General features: G+C 36.5%; 2 protein-coding genes across 2 annotated transcripts; both read left to right on the top strand.

Annotated features, from left to right (window-relative positions):
• Positions 1-12362: 12362 nt before the first annotated feature.
• On the top strand, positions 12363-14672 carry LOC141718772 (uncharacterized). The gene is made up of 2 exons (XM_074521156.1): positions 12363-13040; positions 14595-14672. Exons 1-2 carry the CDS (start codon positions 12363-12365, stop codon positions 14670-14672), a joined length of 756 nt encoding a protein of 251 aa, XP_074377257.1.
• Positions 14673-17321: 2649 nt separating this feature from the next.
• Positions 17322-17981, top strand: LOC141718770 (uncharacterized). Its single transcript, XM_074521155.1, has one exon. The coding sequence runs from the start codon at positions 17322-17324 to the stop codon at positions 17979-17981; it is 660 nt and encodes a 219-aa protein (XP_074377256.1).
• Positions 17982-18894: the final 913 nt, after the last annotated feature.

Genomic DNA, 18894 nt, shown 5'->3' with positions numbered 1-18894 from the left:
TGCTTGCTTCATTATGAAGGATGTTTGTTCTCATAGATATTTGTGTGGTGACACTATAGCTAGTATGTAGGTGCTTATTATAGAATAATTCACTGAACATGACTCGCACAGCTGAACAACTGATGGAGTTCACTCACGTGTCAGCAGTTGTTCACATAGTGATAGTTGTACAAGTATCCTTAGACTTGAGGTCATCATAGTCATCTTGTATACACTGAACTATGCTTTGGTTTAGTTCTTAGTCTCCAGAGACAATTATTACGGCTCTAATGGGTATAGGAATTTGTACACGAAGATAGTGTATGATCAATAAAGGATCTACCCCTTCCAGTGAAGGAAGCGAATGTTCAAGGCTGATCCACTTATGCTAGTTCAGGAATCTCTGGCCAGAGTGAATGAAATTAGAAAGGAGTTTCTAATTTGCATGGAACTAAGCATAGTAAATGGTAAGCAAGTGATTGAATTAGATAGGCTTGACACGAGATCCATGCCTTGTATTTAATCGGGACATTGTTGGGTAGAAGGAGTTTATTGTACGGTAACTATTCACTGAATAGGTTCTTGGTATTCTAAGCACTGAATTCGTATTATCCGGATAGTCGCGATATGCTGAGAAGTATCCCTCACGATGTAGAATAAATATGATTAATTAATTAATCATATTTAATAAATTAGAGAATTTATATAAATAATGATAAAATAGTTTTATTATTATTTATTTCTACTAACGGCTTAATATTGAACCTATAGGGTCACACGATAAAAAAGAGAATGATTTAATGGTGGAGGAATTAATCAATAATGGCTAATAATTATTTATTTATGAAATAAATAATTAATTGGCAAATTTAATAATTGATTAAATGAGATTTAATTGATTATAAATTAATTAAGAAAAGTTCTTAACATTATTAATTAAAGGATTTAATTTTTGGAAATTAAATCAAGAGAGAGAATTATTTCTAAAAGTGTTTAGAAAAAGGATTAATAATTAAAAGGTGTTTTAATTATTAATGAGAATAATAAATGGGATAATAATAATAATATTTATGGGAAAATTTCAGCTGAAAATTTTGCCTATAAATATACTATTATAAACCCTATTTTTATTCTTACCCCAAGATTTTATAAAACCTAATTCTCTCCACCTCCTCCTCCTCCTTAACGTCGTTTTCTTGGTGGATACCGGTGGAGTGCTTCACGTTTGAGGAGCAGCTGTTAAGGATCTCCGATCGTTGCTTTTGGATCGCATATTAAAGGTTATTAATCGATCCCTATGTTTTTACCACGATTTATATGCTTTTATTTGGATTTTATATGTGTAAAAGTGTTTTACCATGCCTCCGCTGCGATTAAAATCCAACACGGATGATGTTCATATTGAGGATGTAGCGGTTGGGGATGTTTTCCTAGAAGGGATTGTTGGTGAGGAGGATCCCGTGGAGGATCCTGACAAGAATGAATAAAGGACCACTGAGGAATTGATAACCATGGTTAGAGCGACTACCAGAGGTAGGATTGGCCGGTCACTACCGGAGGTTCGTTCAAGTTTGTAAAGATAGTAGCCCCTTTAACGCGGCTTACTCGTAAGACTGAGAAGTTTGAATTGACAGAAAAATGCGAGAACAACTTTTAAGAACTGAAGCAAAGGTTGGTGATGGCCCCTATCTTGGCGTTGCCGGATGGAAAAGGAGATTTTGTGATTTGTAGTGACGCTTCACATTAGGAATTAGGGTGCTTCTTATACAGCACCGCAAGGTAATCGCGTACGCGTCAAGACAATTAAGGGAATATAAAATTCGATATCCCCACCCATGAGCTTGGGCTCGTGGCAATAGTTTTGCCCTAAAGATTGGAGGCACTATTTGTATGGAGAGAAGTGTGAGATTTACACAAGCCATAAGTGCTCTAGTACATTTTCACGCAGAAAGAGCTCAACATGCGCCCGAGGAGGTGGTTAGAGCTAATTAAGGATTACAATTATGAGATTCTTTATCATTCAAAGAAAGCCAATATGGTGGCTAATTCCTTAGTAGAAAGGAGAGACTCAAGATGATAATTTCTTTGGGAGAGTTGATAAGAGATTTTGAGAAAATGGAAATAGAAGTGAAGGTAACCGGAGCCGGTACCGAAAAGCTGTTTGAGATTGTAATGCAGCCCGAATTATTGGAAAAGAAAATTATATTGTGCCAAGAAAAAGTGATGAACGAAAGTAGAGAGCCAATAACTGGAGAAGAGATTAATACCGAGAAAGATGATAAGGCAATAATGAGGTAATCCTACAAAATTTTGGTTCCAAACGTTCAAGAGCTTAAGGACGAGATCTTAGATGAAAGCCATAGTTCGAGGAATAAGATTTAGGGCAAACCCTGAATGTGATAGTCAGGGAGGTCGCCATCAAGAAAGAAAGAACCCATAACATAATGACTTGATGAGTTATGAATCTAAGTTGTAAAAGTTGGCAAGATTCGTCCTGAGGACACGAATCCCAGAATGACTTGATGTTTGAAGTAAATGATTAGTGGGTTCATGAAATGATTGTAAGAGAAAGGAAAATAAAAAGAAACTGAAGTGGAAAGGAATATAAAGGCAATAGAGTTTGAGGTATGATAAGGGAGTTGGGTATGAGGAAACCTTAAAGACTCGTAGCAATAGAAATAGAAAAGTATGTAATCATCAGGATGAGGGTAATTCACCATGAGTTAAAGTTGATGGTTGAAGGCATAAGAGATTTATATTGTACCCCCTTTAAGTTGAGAGTATTCGATGAAACTTTGAGATAGATCGATGGATTAATAAGGAAAAATAGATGGACTGAGGAGACATGAAAGCAAAAAATTAGGAAATTGGATGAAGGAAGTGACCTTCAAGAATGTGAAGTGTATGTAAGACATGTGACTTGATACCTAGAAAAGGAGACGCCAGGTATAAAAGATATCCCAACATTAAGATGACTGTTGAGATAAATAAAGAGGTAAGTGAGTAGTTAGAACTAAAAAGTTCACGTTGAACACGACCAATATCTTCTAAAACATCCATGTTTAATATTACTAAATCAAACAAGAAAAGCGGATAACCGTTGTTATCTTTTGGAGACCATATTGATTGACCTCATTTTGAATAAGGATGCTATTGTGAAATTTGGTATAGACTATCGAGATGGGAATGATTAAATAAAATAATCTATCAAGGATATATGACTTGATTTATCCATGGAAGGATGCATGTACCTTTTTAAAGGTGAAATTAAGGATAGAACATCGGTAACTTAAAATGAATCCTAGGGGAATGCATAAAGGTTGGCATTTCACCCTTAATAGGGATAGTATGAGTTTTGACAGTATGAATTGGAAAGGATTAAGGTAACAACAACCTTTAAGGATCAGTGGAGAAATTTTTCAGAAGTATATAGACAACGATTCTGGTATTAGTAAATGGTATCTTGATATGCTCTGTGCCTAGGGTGTACCTGATGAAGGATTTAAGGATAACCTTAGAGATTTTACAAGAAGAAAGGTAATATTCAAAGTTCTCAAGAATAGAAATTTTTGATGAATGAAATATGACGTAATTATAATAATTCTAGGTGGGGCACGTGTTGAACCATAAGAAAGTATAGATCAATGCAATGAGGGTCAGGATTGGTGAAAACAAGAAGGACCCAAGATAAGAGACGTCCTAAGTATGATCGAGAGTCAGTCGTGACAATGTTCACATCTAAAGACTAAGGCAATGACTTATGGAAAAATGGTGAATTTTTTTTTCTTTCTCACCAGGACTTAAGAAAAGAATTTTCACATAAGCAGTGATTGAAATGAGGTAGAAAAGTTAGTTGGAGGTGGTTAAAATGACATTGATTGTAAGGAAATTTTACTATCAGGAAAGGCCAAAGAGGTGGCCAACACTTTAAGTGTAAGAGGACAATTATAAGCGCTCGTGCCAGAGGAATACAGTAATGATGGTTAAAGCCGTGAAGGTGGTATTATGGTGTGAAAGATTGACATTCCTTCTGATGATTGTGCGATACTCAACCATAATAGTAGTTTGGTAAAGATTTAATTCACGTTATCGCTGTGAGCGGGCTACATATCTTAGAAGGTCCTATCTTGAGATAAACCAGGACCATGTTATGAAAGGACTAAATGAACCTTTGAGCTTCATATCTCCTAATAAAGAAATATGGTTAATAATGGTATTAGCCTGCTATCGTTGCTTTCATTGAAACTCTTCTGCAATTTTATCTGCTTCATATCATGTATGTACGTCAGGATCAGGAGTGTTCTTCATGAATCATGAATGGTGATTATGTTACCTCCTTAGAAGGATTCGATACGATATGTATGGACTCCGTATTGTTAGCTATTAAGACTTCATGGAAAACGAATGACTACAGTAGGTCAACGGTGGGCCATAGTAATGCAGGAATTATTCTGCGAGTAATGAGCCGATTACTTACAACCGTGAGAGTTGTATTGGAATGGTTGTTGAGAGTGAGTACCACTAATCGGGTCGTGGTGGTGTATAAGTTATCATTGATAGGCTAATTAAGCCGATTATCTACCTATTGAATACTTATTTCTTCTTATCAATAGAGAGCGTATTACTATACGAGGAAGGTTGCGGTGCAAGCATAGAATTCTAGTAACGATGATATCTAGAATAAAATCCCAGATTCGATTTTCGAAGTCGAGGGAGTTTCAAAGGTGATTGTTTATAAGCTCGCGCAAGATCATGGGTCCATGGAATGATGGACGGAATAGTAAATATTCAGGAACGTGGATTGCGATGTTATAATACTTGATATTGATACATATATATATATATGTTTTGTTCTCCTGTGATAAACCTCTATAGTTCAGAGGTAGATTTCAAGCCAGATATTTTATGGCAGTATTTTTTTATATATACAATTCTCTTCAATTCGTTCTTTTCTCTCCTTTTCATTTCGTGTAAGCTGAGAAGAACAACCCTTCCAGAAGGGAAGGTATTGCCGAATGACTATCTATATGTGTGATAGAAGCCTAGTAGGATACCACATGTTGTTTAATTGCTTGTCAAGTACTAAAGGTTGGCCACCTTCTGTACTAACTATGCAATAGAACAAGTGTTCATGATCATAGTGATCTCTCAATAAATTCTTTTACTTCTATACGAAGGACCAAGCTTTCGAAGATGGAGGCAGTTAGAGATGAAGTGGTACCAAGTACGGTGGTATTCCGATTCTAACGCGTTCGTGATACTAAGGTTGACGCGATGATTAAAAGGTTATAAAACTCTAGCGAGTAAAGGTAAATCTAAAATAGTATTATGTACGGAAGATAGTACCGATTACGAACTGGAATAGAATGGGTATTGAGAAGCAAAAGCTATAATGCTAGAAGCTATGATGAGAGTCTATGCAATAGACTTGAAAAAATTTGGAATGATCACTTAATGCGGATTGAGTATTCTTACGATAATAGATCATATGTCATTATCGAGATGTCGCCTTATGAGATCCTTAAGGGAACACAATATCGATCTCCCTTATGTTAGGATGAAGTTGCAGAGCGCTATATGCTCGGACCAACAGTGGTCCAAAGGACCAGGGATATAATAGATCTAATCAGAGGACGGCTGGTAGTAGCCCAAGATGGACATAAGAAGTATGTTGATTTGACACGAAAGGACAAAGAGTAGGAATTAGGGGACCTAGTGCAGTTATAGGTATTCCCTTGGAAAGGATGGATGAGGTTCGGAAAGAAAGGAAAGCTAAGCCCTCAAATTGTTGGACCCTTTGAGGTATTAAGACGTATTGGGAAGTTAGCATATGAGCTAGCCCTACCCCTGAACATGTAGCAAGTTCATAACGTGGTCCATGTATCAATGTTAAGGAAGTGTAATTCGGATGCCAGACAAATAGGGGCGTATGAGCGCATAGATATGCAACCAGACGTAACATATATGGAGCAACCAGGAAGGGTTATAGATCGAAAAGGGACAAGTGCTTAGGAGAAGGGTTATCAAACTAGTCAGAGTTGGTGGTAGAACCACAATGTGGGAAAATTGACTTGAGAGTTAGAAAGTGCAATGCTAAGAAAGTATCCCTATTCATTTTCTATCTGATTCCGGGATGGAATCCGTTTAAGGAGGGGATACTGTAATAACCCCAATTTTTGGAATTTTTGAAACACGGATGAATAGTAACTTTTGCTGATGATGCTGATTAAGGAAAATTATCAGACCACGCTATATAGGAGTACTGTTATGGAAATTCTAAGATCGTATTAGTATTTCATAAAGTAAATGAGTGTATATAAAGATCGTCAGAATCCAAATTCGAACACTTTATTTTTTCCCGAAAACCCACCAGATACAGAAAGAATTGAGTATAAGGTAACATGATAAAAATGATTTAAATTCAAGGATTTTAAGAGTGGATCATAAAAGGATTATAAAATATTGAGAAAGGTTTAGGGTAACCCAAGTAATAAGATCCCGGATATGATCCCTCAAACGATTAACGAAAACGAGAGTTAAGCGAACCGTATAACAAATAAGCGGTCATTAGCCAAGTAATTAGGGGTTAATCAAAGAGGTTAGTGGATGATGATGTCATCACATCACAAGGAGAAGACAGGTGGCAAATGGATGACATAAGTAGGGTGATGTAAGCATGACAAAGTGGGAAGGATTGGTTGGTTGATGGTGAGCCACACATTTTTCACCATGGTAAAAAGTAATTAACCACAAAAGTATATCAACCAAGCCAAGGAAAATCATAACACATTTTGAAGGTTGACTTTGCTAAATAACCAATAAGCTCTCGGCTTCTTCATTCCAAGCAAGAACAAGAAATCAATTTCCAAGATCCAAGCTTTGATAATTTGCAAGGTAATTATCTAAGGTCCCTTATACTTAGATATAGCTATCCTAGGAATCTAAGCTTCCATTTCCTTCACAATCTCTTTCAATAAATCATTGAAAAAGAGAGTGAATAGTGTTTTCAAGAAGTTGAAACTTTTGATCTTGTGTTTTTGTTTAGATATGGCTTTTGTAAGGATTTTCAAAGGTTATTTCAAGCTCCTTAGTTACTTCTACTCACCAAGGAAGGTATAATCTCTTACCCTAGCCTTATTATTGAATATTTAGAGCTTGTTATGATTGGTATAGTTCATGGAAAGCATTATTCTTGTAAATTTAGAGTTTGGTTGGACTTGTAATGAGTTTGAGTTGTAAATCTTGGATTATTGGTTAATGAACTTAAGAATAGCTTTTAGTTCATGTTTGGGGGTAGTATAAATTGGAAAATCTTGAGATGTTGGGACTGATGTAGTGAAGTTTGGATGGAGTTTGGTTTTTAATGTTGATTATGGGTTGATTTGTGGATTGATTGGAGTAGTTTAAAATTTGGTAATCGCGTAAACATAGTCATCGTAATGCCCGATTTACCTTAGACTGTTTTTGTTCTTAACTTCAGGACCCATGAACTCACTGTTAGATTCTGACCATTGCCATATTTAGATAGTTTATGTTATGAGCTTCGTTTTGATATGTGGTTCGCTTGAATCTGATGTACGGTTTAGGAGAAACGACCGTTTTAAGTAACGGCGTTTCGCGAACGAACCATTACCCCTCGCCTTACTTTGAAATCCTTGTTAAGGCCCTTAAATGACGAATTGGTGTATGAAACAATTATGTAAAGTGGCTTAGGCAGTTGGTAGAGTACTCGCAAAAGAATCGCCTTAAAATTCTTAATGGTTAATTTATTAAAAATGGTGGAGCCGAGGGTACTCGAATGACTTATGTGATTCGTTAAGCGTAGGAGTGACCATAAGCGAACATTAGGGTTCAATTGGTTAAAGTCTAGTTTCTTAAGCGACCGTGGTTTAATTCCGACTTATGTTATTGTTCATAGGTTATCAGACCCACTCTAAGCTTAAGGCTATCCGGGAACACTCAGGCAAGTTTTCTACCCGTTATACTGTTGTTGTGATGTATATATATGCATTATCTTGTGATAAGTGCATGATTGTTATTAGCAAATCTTGAGATAAATTGGAGCATTCTGATATGGTATATATGCATACCTGTTTCGTAATCTTGATATCTAATTGTTGATTCAAATGCTTATAAGTTGCATAACACCTATGCTAGAGATAAGCAGTAGTTGCGTATACCCTTAGTATAGGGGACCCAAAGGTGAACATTTTTTAAACCGGGAGCCGATGTTCCCGAGTATAATATATATATATATATATATATATATATTTATATATATATAGATATAGTTTTCAAAATTATTAATCGAATAAGGTTTATTCGATAACTTTATTTTATTTAATGAATATTATTTTGAATATTCATTCGAGGACTTATGACTCCGCTTATTTTATTTAATGAATATTATTTTGAATATTAATTCGAGGACTTATGACTCCGCTTATTTTATTTAATGAATATTATTTTGAATATTCATTCGAGGACTTATGACTCCGCTTATTTTATTTAATGAATATTATTTTGAATATTCATTCAAGGACTTATGACTCCGCTTATTTTATTAAATAATATTCTTTATTTTATTAAAGAATAATGTTTCGATAATCAAACTTATTTTCGATTATTCAAATAAAGATCGTACTTTCGTATAAGTATCTTTGGTTATTTATTATTCATTTCGATTATGAGTTTTAAAACTTCTACTTCAATTATTTTTATAAAGATTATCCTTTATTGAAATATTATTTATGTAATAATATTCAGATATTTTCTCCAACATATCAGGACTGATTTATTTTATTAAATCGGCGTTACTCTAAACATTCTTTAAAATGTTTTCGAGTCTTCAAAATGATTTTTAAAAGTTAGAGCGGATCCCAAAACTCATTTTTAGATTTAAGATCTTTCTTTCGTAGGAGATTTAAATACTCGCTCAAAACCTGAGGGATTCGGCTCTGTGGTGTATTCTATATTCGCAACGAGGTTGCTGTTTTGAGAAAATATTTTGATTACTTGCCCAACGTTCGGGAAGTAAGTCCATCTATTTGAGTCGGCATAAGCAAAATGGGCTCAGTGGGTGTCCATGAAAGTCTAAGTGGCTCAGTGGGAGTCCATCAATGCGTAAGTGGCTGAGTGGCAGTCCAGCATAGGTCCTAATGCGGCCGGGGTGATGACCAGTGGGGAATTGGTCCATCTACTAGTAGAAAAGGTTACTTATTGGTATCTTTGCCTGATCAGCAAGATATCAGGTTTATGCCAAGGTTTTCTTCTTTCCAAATTCATTGGATATTATAACTCTGTTTATACTTTTCATAACAGAGGTTTCCAAGGAAAGTATGAGATATATATATAGGTGTATATATATATCGGGACTTAATGAAGTATCTCGTAACTTCATTTCTTCTTAATAATATTTCAAAGATTGAATCTATTCAAATCTTATCTTTTAGTCTCATCTATGTGATGAACTTTTGAAACTGATTATACCTTGAACGGTGGTAGCTCAAGTAGTATTCGGAAAAGATATAAGTATATTGGAGTATCTCGTAACTTCACCTTTTCAACTTATATCTGGTTAATGATTATCTTATGCATGACAAAGATTTTCAGAAAAACGTTGAGACAAAGTTAGATATATGAGATCACCTTGCAACGATATTTTTTATACAGTTATAAACTGGAACTGTATGTATATTATACATGGCAGAGGATTTTAAGATTTTGAAAAGTATATATACATATATACTAAATATTTTGCGACTTGGTCGCATTAAGAGATCAAACTTGGTTCATTTCTTTTTGACCAAGACTTTCATGAGTACTGTGAGAATGCTCATATTTTGTAAATTATTATGCATATTATTTCGATGGGCTTGTTGCTCACCCTTGCTTTCTTTCTTCATCACACAATAACAGATAGAAAAGATGAACAAGACCAAGCTTCCAATTCGCAAGCGGTTAGGAAACGTTCCGCAGTTTTATGGAAGCGTTGATGCCGTTGTAGATGAGGTAGAAATTACCAATAGGCTAGGCTTCCAACTTTTGATGCACCAGACTTATGTATCTATATGAATTGTAATAATGTCAAGGAATATGTAAATTATTCAGAAACCCTTTTAAGGTGTAATTGTTTATAATTGTGGAATAAAATGACTTGTGTTATTGTTGGATATTCATCTCTGAGATTATAACTTGTGGTGTGTGTATATATTGTGGGGTCACAGTACGTAGTAGTTGGTTGATTATTAAGATTAAGTATTATTAAAGGAAATGGAACGCGTGACAACCCGGATCCCCGACCCCGGATTTGGGGGTGTTACATAGTGCCTCCCAATTTCTAAATGTTCTTGAATGCTTAATACATGTTAATAAAGTTAGATTGATTAAAATTGGTAGATATGCTAATTTATATACTTTTTCACCTCCTTGATAAGATATGATGTTCAATAAGTACCAGACTCAGGATGACCCATGTAGCCAAGGCCCACCAGCAGAGGTCGTCAAGGTCCACGAACACAAGTTGTTCATGGACTAGGCCCAATAAAACTGAAAGAGCAGACACGTGTGTCCTAAACGGACTCAATTTCTTACACAGAAGGTTCTGGAGTTCCTTCCCTTATAGGACTCCTAATCACTATCTAAGTTGGAGACTTGTCCTCCAAGTCTCCCAACACAAGTCTAACCCTAGACTCATCTCTATATAAAGGGCTATACCCCTCAAGTTGGAACTACGTTTTTGGATTGATTCTCTAATACACAGAGATACGTAGGCATCTTGTAAGGACCGATAGTCCCGAACACGAGAGCAACTATTAAATCTTGAAGCTCACAAACCCTAGCATTAATTACTAACGCACTCTAGTTTTTATTCCACTACATTTGGCATCATCTGTGGGAATACTACAACAACCATGGTGAACACGCGGAGCAGAAACAATAGTGGAATAGAAACTCATGTCCCGTCAAGAACAATCGCATCAATGGTGGAAGTACCACCGCACTCAACCTATGCCTCCACCCAAGGAGGAACCCTGGTAGGAGAAACTGAGGCTCAGTCACAAGGGACGAATCCCCCGGCTCCTCAAGGGACGAATCCCCAATTTCAACAGCTACATGCACCTGTGAACCATCAACCCCTTGGGTATTAGTACTCGACGATCGTGACCATTAACCCCCCTTACAGGAAGCCTCTATACCCCGAGGCTGGAGGAAGTGGACACTCTAATCAGAGTGAAGCACAAGGACAGACACCTTAATACATACATGACTTGGCTCCTATTCCGGAGGATCAAGAATTCTCTGGACCCTATTCTGATAGAGACTCTGAATCATCGGATGACGAGGTTGCTCCAGAAAGGAGGCGTGCTGGTAAAAAGCCGATGCCTAGTACCAACCAGCGGCCCAGGCGCACTCAAGAAACGAGTCCCCAAGATGTCCAGGAGAGGATCATGGCTCTTGAAGCTGAGATCCAAAGGCTGAAGCGCGACCTGGAGACGCATCTGACCCCAAGACCTCCATTTGCTCCGAGGCGGAGAGATCTTCCTCCAATCATAGACCCGAATGGTCCAATACCAAGAAGGGTTGTTTTGAAGGGCTGATCCAAGTGATCTTATGCCCCTAGGGAATCCTGATGATACAAACCCACCATTTACTGATGAGAGAATGAATTCCCGCATCTCAAGGAAGTTCAAGATGCCCACCATAAAAGCATACGAGGGTATTGGCGACCCTTCTAATCATGCCAGGACATTTTCTAATGCCCTATTGCTACAGCCCGTGAATGACGCTATCAAGTATCGGGCCTTTCCTCAAACCCTATCGGGTATGGCTAAAGGTTGTACAGTCGTCTACCCCAAACTATATTGGATTTTTCAAGGACTTGAGCCAAGCTTTTATCAAGCAATTTATAAATGGCAGAGTACACGAGAAGAGTTCGGCCTCTCTCATGGGCATAATCTAATGAGAAAAGGAGTCCCTGAGAAAATATCTGAATCAATTTATGAAGGAGGCTTTAAAGGTCTCTGATCTTGATGATAAGGTAGCTATGATAGCCCTACAACAAGGGACTAGAGACGAGTTCTTTAAGATGTCCCTGGCCAATCGCCCTCCCGAAAGCATGATGCAGCTCTTGGATAGGGCCGGAAAGTATATCAAAGTGGAGGAAAGTATGAAGAAGACAATTGTGAGTAATGAACCCGCTGAAAACAAGAAGCGGAAGACGGATCAGGAGTATGATGCCAAGGATAAGTATCCTCGATTTAGAAAAAGCACCGACTCCTCCTCTTCTAAGAAGAATCAGCAACCAAGGTTCACTAAATATGCGAGGTTGAACACTCCAAGGAGCCAAATCCTTATGGAAATTGAGAAGGACAAAGAGTTCAATGGCTGAAGCCACTAAGGGGGATCCCGATAAAAGAGACAAGAGTCAATACTACAGGTTCTACAAAGGTGTTGGTCATGATACTTACGATTGTAAGAAACTTAAGGATGAGATTGAGTATCTGATCCAAAGGGGAAAATTTGGACGCTTCACCAAGGGTGAAGAGGCTGTAGGCCAAAAAAGAGATAATGATCGAAGCGATGATGATCGAAAGGGTAATGACAGAGATCGCAACCCGCAGCCCCGAGGGCCAGTAATCAATATGATCTTAGGAGGTCCTACAACAGCTTGTACTACAAGGAACTCACGAAAAGCTTATGCGAGAGAAATGATGAGCATAGTTGGAGAACCATCTAAGCATTCTAAGTCAGAGATGATGCTTGAATTTGGTGACCCAGAGCTTGAAGGTTTGAAATTTCCTCAGAATGATCCTTTGGTTATCACTCTAGTAATTGGAAATTGTCCTGCTATGAGGGTCCTAGTGGATAATGGAGCTTCTGTGGATATTCTTTTCCATGACACATTCATAAGGATGGGCTACAATGATTCCCAACTAACTCCATCTGATATACCCATCTACAGGTTTAACCACGTGGAATGCAAAGTCGAAGGAGCAATACAACTTCCCGTGACTATCGGGGAAGAGCCCAAGGAGGACACGCAGATATTGAACTCCCAGGTTGTTAAGGAAGCCTCTACTTACAATATAATATCCCATATTTTCAGATATTATTATTATTATTTGAAATTGTTTATGTGATTTTTATGTGAATTTTAGTGAATTATATGATAATTGAAAGTGATGTTTGGATGTTTATATATGATAAATTTTGAGTATTTCAATTTTATATGTCTAGAATAAAATATAGATAATTGTGATATTTTTTTCCGGTAATTTTTGGACTGTTATATGATTTTCTAATGATTTATGGATTTACTAATTATTTTCTGAGTAATTATAAAACTATTTTATAAAGCTGGGAATCGTCCAACCTCAACCGTTTTTGTGTTTTTTACAACCCGAAACTCTTCGGAAAACTCCTTTCTAACTTAATCTGATTATTCTGAACATTTTCCGTGTTTTGACTTTTTCAATCCAGAGTACGGTTTGACCCGTACGAGTCTCGGCGTAAAATTTTCGATACGATATTCATTTTAAAAAAAATGTATAAAACCTGTATTCTCAAGAGACGGGATATGTTACGTTATTTTCTCGTAAGGTGTTTTACAAGAAGCTGTTTTGATAATTATCCAAATCTGGTATTTATTGTATCATTTTTATAGTTACTTAGCGGCTAAGTAATCTATTTTCGGATCCGATATGATCCAACGGGATATTCGTTATGTGTTTAAAATGCGTTTATGTGAATCGATCCACAATCTGGACGCGTGTTTAACTGTGTCTTTATCGAGTTACTCGTTTTATCTCGTTTTATGTGTGTTTGAATGTATTTTATGTGTTTTCGGAGTTTTCTGTTAATTCAGGTATCGCATCTATTTTTCAAAACTCAACGGATCGGGACCCCACCGGGACGTCAAAGCCTACAAAATTCATGTTTTTATTTTTATAGAATTATACGTATTTCAAACACCCAATATATTTGCATTTTTGCGTTATTCGTAATTTTTGGGAAAATTTGATGCAAATTTTTATATTTTATCGCTTTTAAAATTATTCCCCGTAATTATTATTTTTGGGTCAAATTAATTTAATTATGGGAATAGAAACACCCTTAAATGATTTTAGGGTATTAATTTTACATATAATATAAATAACTGCAAAAATATATTTTTATTCATTTATTTATTAAAAATTCAGAAAATTAAGAAATTGAAGAGCAGGGTGGCGGTGTTCTTGAGCTAAGCAATCAAATCCCAACTTTGGAAGTGATTTTGAACTCTAAATCATAAGTATGAGTAATCAAAATGATTGGATTTCAATTATCTAACTGTTTCAATCATAAAAAACAATCCCAGATTAGTAATTTTTTAATTTCATTTTTAGGGTTCTTGGTCAAGAATTTGGGGTTTTAATTTCTACTGATTGTTGATTGTTTTAAGTATTATAATTAGCTTTATCTTGAGTTTTAGGATCGATTCCATATATTACTTGAATTGTTTGATCAGCAGAAGCTATAGGACGAATTCTGTTTTTTGCGGATTTTGATTCGATTTTTCTTAATTGATTATTACCTAATTGTTGGTATGGAGACATGTGAATGATTCTATGTAGTATAAGCTTCGATTTGCCATAAGAACATTTGAATTTGGTTCAGAAATGGGCGACGTCGGAGTTTTAGCTGGAGTTTGATTGAACTCACCGGCGTTTCTTGGGGTTTGATCGGAGTTTCTACTCCGATGACGATTTGATTTGGTTGGTCGCAGTTCTGAGTTGCTGCGTTGATTTAGTATAAAACCCCGCTGTTAAATCAGAGAAACAGAGGTGTTTGTGGGCCAAATTGAGCTCGCCGGATTTCGGCGAACCGCCGGAAACTAGGCTTCAATTCCAGAATCCGGCCGATGTCGACCCGGATCCGGCTGGGTTCTTATTGACCCGCTTTTGATCTTAAAACTACCAAGTTACTTTCCTGAAATCTATTTATGCCAATTTCTTTTTACTTTTAATTCAAAATTCAATTTCTATTTTTAAAAATCGTTTCTTTTAATTTCAAAATTCATTTAGTTATTACTTTAAATTCTAAAAATTATTTACTTAATTGTTTTAAATTCCAAAAAAAAATTCGGTTATTATTTTTAAAAAATCCATATTTGTTTTAATTATTTATAAAAAAATTTAATTGATTATTTATAGATTTAATTAATTGGTTAATTCATTTAATCAATTAACTTTATTTATAAATAGTTAAATAAAATACAATTATTTATAATTAATTCAAATAATTCTTAAAAATTATTTTTAAGCTTTTACAAATTATATTTTGGTATTTAAAAATCAATTAATATAAATATTAATTGATTTATTCTCATTTAATTCTTATTTTATTCGTAATAAATAAATTGTTCGTCCGTTTAATACGAAACGAATGCAAATAGACTCAGAAAAATATTCCGCTTTCAATAAAAATACTTTCGAGATCCAAAACCTTTTGTTTCGAAAGGTCGCTTGTTTTGTAAATCGAATTGAGTCGCGTAATGACTGAAAAATCATATTTTTGACCCGATTTCAGTTTTAAACGTACCCAGTCGAACCTTTCGACGAACCGAGGCATATGTGATATGAATTATGTGATATGTGAGTTACGTGTTTATATGTTATGTGAATTACATGTGTATGTAAGTCAAGAGTCTTGTATTTGACTGTCTTCTTTATGTGCGGGCTATCGTATGGGTAGACAATAGGGTTTTGAACCGCAGTTCGTCATGTAATTATCGTTTAGACGATTAAAGTGTTATCTTTTAATGATAGATACGGATCATTCGAGTTGATCAGGACAAGATGTTGGATAAAGAGTGAAATGGAATGGTGTGGGTTATCAAGCTTCTAGCAATCGCATGAGTAGTATGTCAGTGAATTATTGAAATAGAAAGACGTTGATGTCTTGAGATGTCAGACTGAGATTTTTATGTTACTGCGAGTGTGACTAACTGTTAAACACCAAAGGCAAGTATCCCTATCATCACTTATTGTTCAAGTGATATTTATTTTGAATCCTATTATGCAAGTTTTCTACGCTATTCTATTTCCAGAATAGTTCAATATTTTTCATATCCAACTGCTTATGATTATGCAAGTATTGTTTTCCCTATTCTCAGTTCAGAATAAATAAATGTTTTACATATCGCTGAATTAAATGTTTATTATGCAAGTACTCTTCCACTATTCTATATTTAGAATAGTTATGTGTTTTTACTTATCAAATTAATGGATTTATAAATGTTTTAGATTTTGGGAAAAATGGTTTTGTTGCGAGTATTCCTGCCCAAGTAAATGGGGGAATAAAATTATTTCGGGTGTCGAGTATTATGACCCCTTTTTAACAAAAAGTTTTAAGATTTGATGGTTACTGGTTGCGTAAGACCTGCTTAAGACCCGAACCATAGAGTACTTAATACCGGTGCCACGGAAAGATATGTTTTTAGATCTCGCATTGAAAAATCTCCTTCCTGCCGTGGCGGCGGTACAGCGGAGAGCTAGGTATTATACAGGATATAATAACTTTTTAGGCTGATATGTGCCTTGGGTGCTCCATTTGTTTAGTTGGATATGCTTCAGCATACCGGTGTTGCTCCGCGGCTGATCACCGATGGCAACACACTATTTTTCGAGGATTCAAAGTATTGTTAAAGTATTTCGCTCGAAAATATCAAAAGGGTTTTGAAAACAGAGGAGGAATCAATTCTGGGATCCCTTAACTAAATTTTCTGATTCAGCAATTATGATTTATATGTTCTGCTCTAATGTAGATGTCGGTTTTATATCAAAATGACCATATACGTGCTATAATGAACTTGTTGAGCATTTCTTTCGCTCATACTTGCCTGTTTTTAAATTTAACCTCCAGTGAGGATTAGCTTGCACTTTTTAACCGCGTAATTCAAGGAAGCAAATAAGAAGCTTTTGGAAGGTGGTTGGTCCAGGGTTTGCGGACTAGTGTAAGTTCTATTGTTTAAAGTTGTAATTATATATATGTATTAGTGATGTTATTAAATCATTGGTCTAGTATACTTCTTTTCGAACTTATACTAGTGGGTTAAGTTTTAAGTTTGGGAATTTGTGAAAAGTGGTTGAAAAGAAAGTGAAAAATTAATTATGGAATTTGGAATTTTTGCTTCTAGAACTGTAACCTTAAAAGATCTTGGATTAGTTTGGGGTCTTAGATGTTAAATATCTTCCGCTGACATTTGTATATTGATTAAACATGTTATTTTGGATTGAGGTTTCATCGTGACGACCATATCCTCTGACCCTGGATTTGGGGGCGTTACATACAATGTCATCATGGGTAGAATAGGGATCCATGCGTTTAAGGCCGTGCCCTCAACCTACCATATGGTACTGAAGTTCCCAACTAGGAACGGTGTTGGAGAAGCGAAAGGAGATCAGAAAATGGCCTGCGGTTGCTATGTTGCAGCACTTAGGCCTAATGGAATTGGGGGGCAGGTCCTCCCCAAAGAAGACATGGGTGTCCGCGAGAATGACGAACTGCGAGGGAAGCCAACAGAGGACTTGGTACCAATTACGCTAGACTCCTTAGACATGGAGAATGTCATGTTTATTGGAGCATCTCTGGACAAGCCCTTGAAAGGCCAATTGACAACTTTTCTACAAAAGAATAATGATGTGTTTGCTTGGACATCAACTAATATGCCTAGGATTGACCCGAACCTTATAACTCATAGGTTAAACATCAATCCGACTCGGAAGGCTATAAGGAAGAAGAAGAGAAATTATGCCCCTGATAGGCTTGAAGCTATTAAACAGGAGTTCGAGAAGCTCCTAGAAGCTGGGTTCATTGAGGAAGTACAATTCCTTGAATGGTTGGCCAACCCCGTAATGGTTAAGAAGGACAATGGGAAGTGGAGGATGTGCATTGACTTCACTGACTTGAATGATGCTTGTCCTAAGGACTGCTACCCCCACCAAGGATTGATACCCTGATTGACGCTACTGCTGGACACGAGATGTTAAGTCTTCAGTGGGTTACAATTAGATTAAAATGCATAAGAATGGTAACCCCAAGGTATCTTTTATAACTGACTTTGGCGTGTTTTGTTATCTTGTTATGGCTTTTAGACTTAGGAATGTAGGAGCTACTTACCAAAGTTTGGTAAATAAGATATTTTCCCATCTAATTAGGAAGACCATGGAGGTCTATATTGATGACATGTTAGTCAAAAGCCTAAGCAAGGACGATCATATTATTCACCTCAGAGAGGCATTTGAAGTGCTGAGGCACCACAAGATGATGTTAAACCCCGCCAAGTGTGCTTTTGGTGTTGGGTCTGGAAATTTTTTGGGTCACATGATCTCTAAGAGGGGAATAGAGGCCAATCCCGATAAGATCCTAGCTAGATATGGAGCCACCATGCTCCATCAAGGATGCCAAAAGCTGATGGGATGCAGCTCTGGGGAGGTTCATCTCCAAGTCTGGAGGTAAATGCTTGTACTTTTTCAGAACCCTTAAGAAGGTATATAACTTTGAATAGACAGCTAAGAGCCAAGAGGCCTTTGAACAGCTAAAGAAGTACATGACTGAAGCCCCGTTGCTGGCTAAACCATGTCCGGAGGATACTCTTTATTTATACCTAGCAGTATCTGAACAAGCCGTGAGTGCAATCCTCGTAAAGGAAGAACAGAAACTCCAGAAGCATGTATACTATGTAAGCAAGGTGCTCCATGGAGCAGAGTTGAATTACTCCACCACATAAAAGTTCGCACTTGCTCTCGTTATAGCCTCTAGGAAGTTAAGACCATATTTCCAGGCTCACAAGATTGAAGTCCTGACAGACCAACCCTTGTGGAACATTCTTCATAGCCCGAAGGCCAGTGGAAGGCTCATCAAGTGGGAAAT

The sequence above is a fragment of the Apium graveolens genome, chromosome 4 (assembly GCF_009905375.1).
Source record: "Apium graveolens cultivar Ventura chromosome 4, ASM990537v1, whole genome shotgun sequence".
Classification (NCBI taxonomy): domain Eukaryota; kingdom Viridiplantae; phylum Streptophyta; class Magnoliopsida; order Apiales; family Apiaceae; genus Apium; species Apium graveolens.
The sequence above is the reverse complement of the archived record's forward strand: the minus strand, read 5'-3'. Positions and strand labels throughout refer to the sequence as shown.

What these genes read in the sequence shown, in the direction of transcription:
- LOC141718772 (XM_074521156.1), top strand. Translation starts at nt 12,363, where the DNA reads ATGGCTGAAGCCACTAAGGGGGATCCCGATAAAAGAGACAAGAGTCAA. An exon ending in CGCAGATATTGAACTCCCAG is followed by an intron (nt 13,041 to 14,594) that starts GTTGTTAAGGAA and finishes GATTCTATGTAG; the next exon opens with TATAAGCTTCGATTTGCCAT.
- LOC141718770 (XM_074521155.1), top strand. Translation starts at nt 17,322, where the DNA reads ATGGGTAGAATAGGGATCCATGCGTTTAAGGCCGTGCCCTCAACCTAC.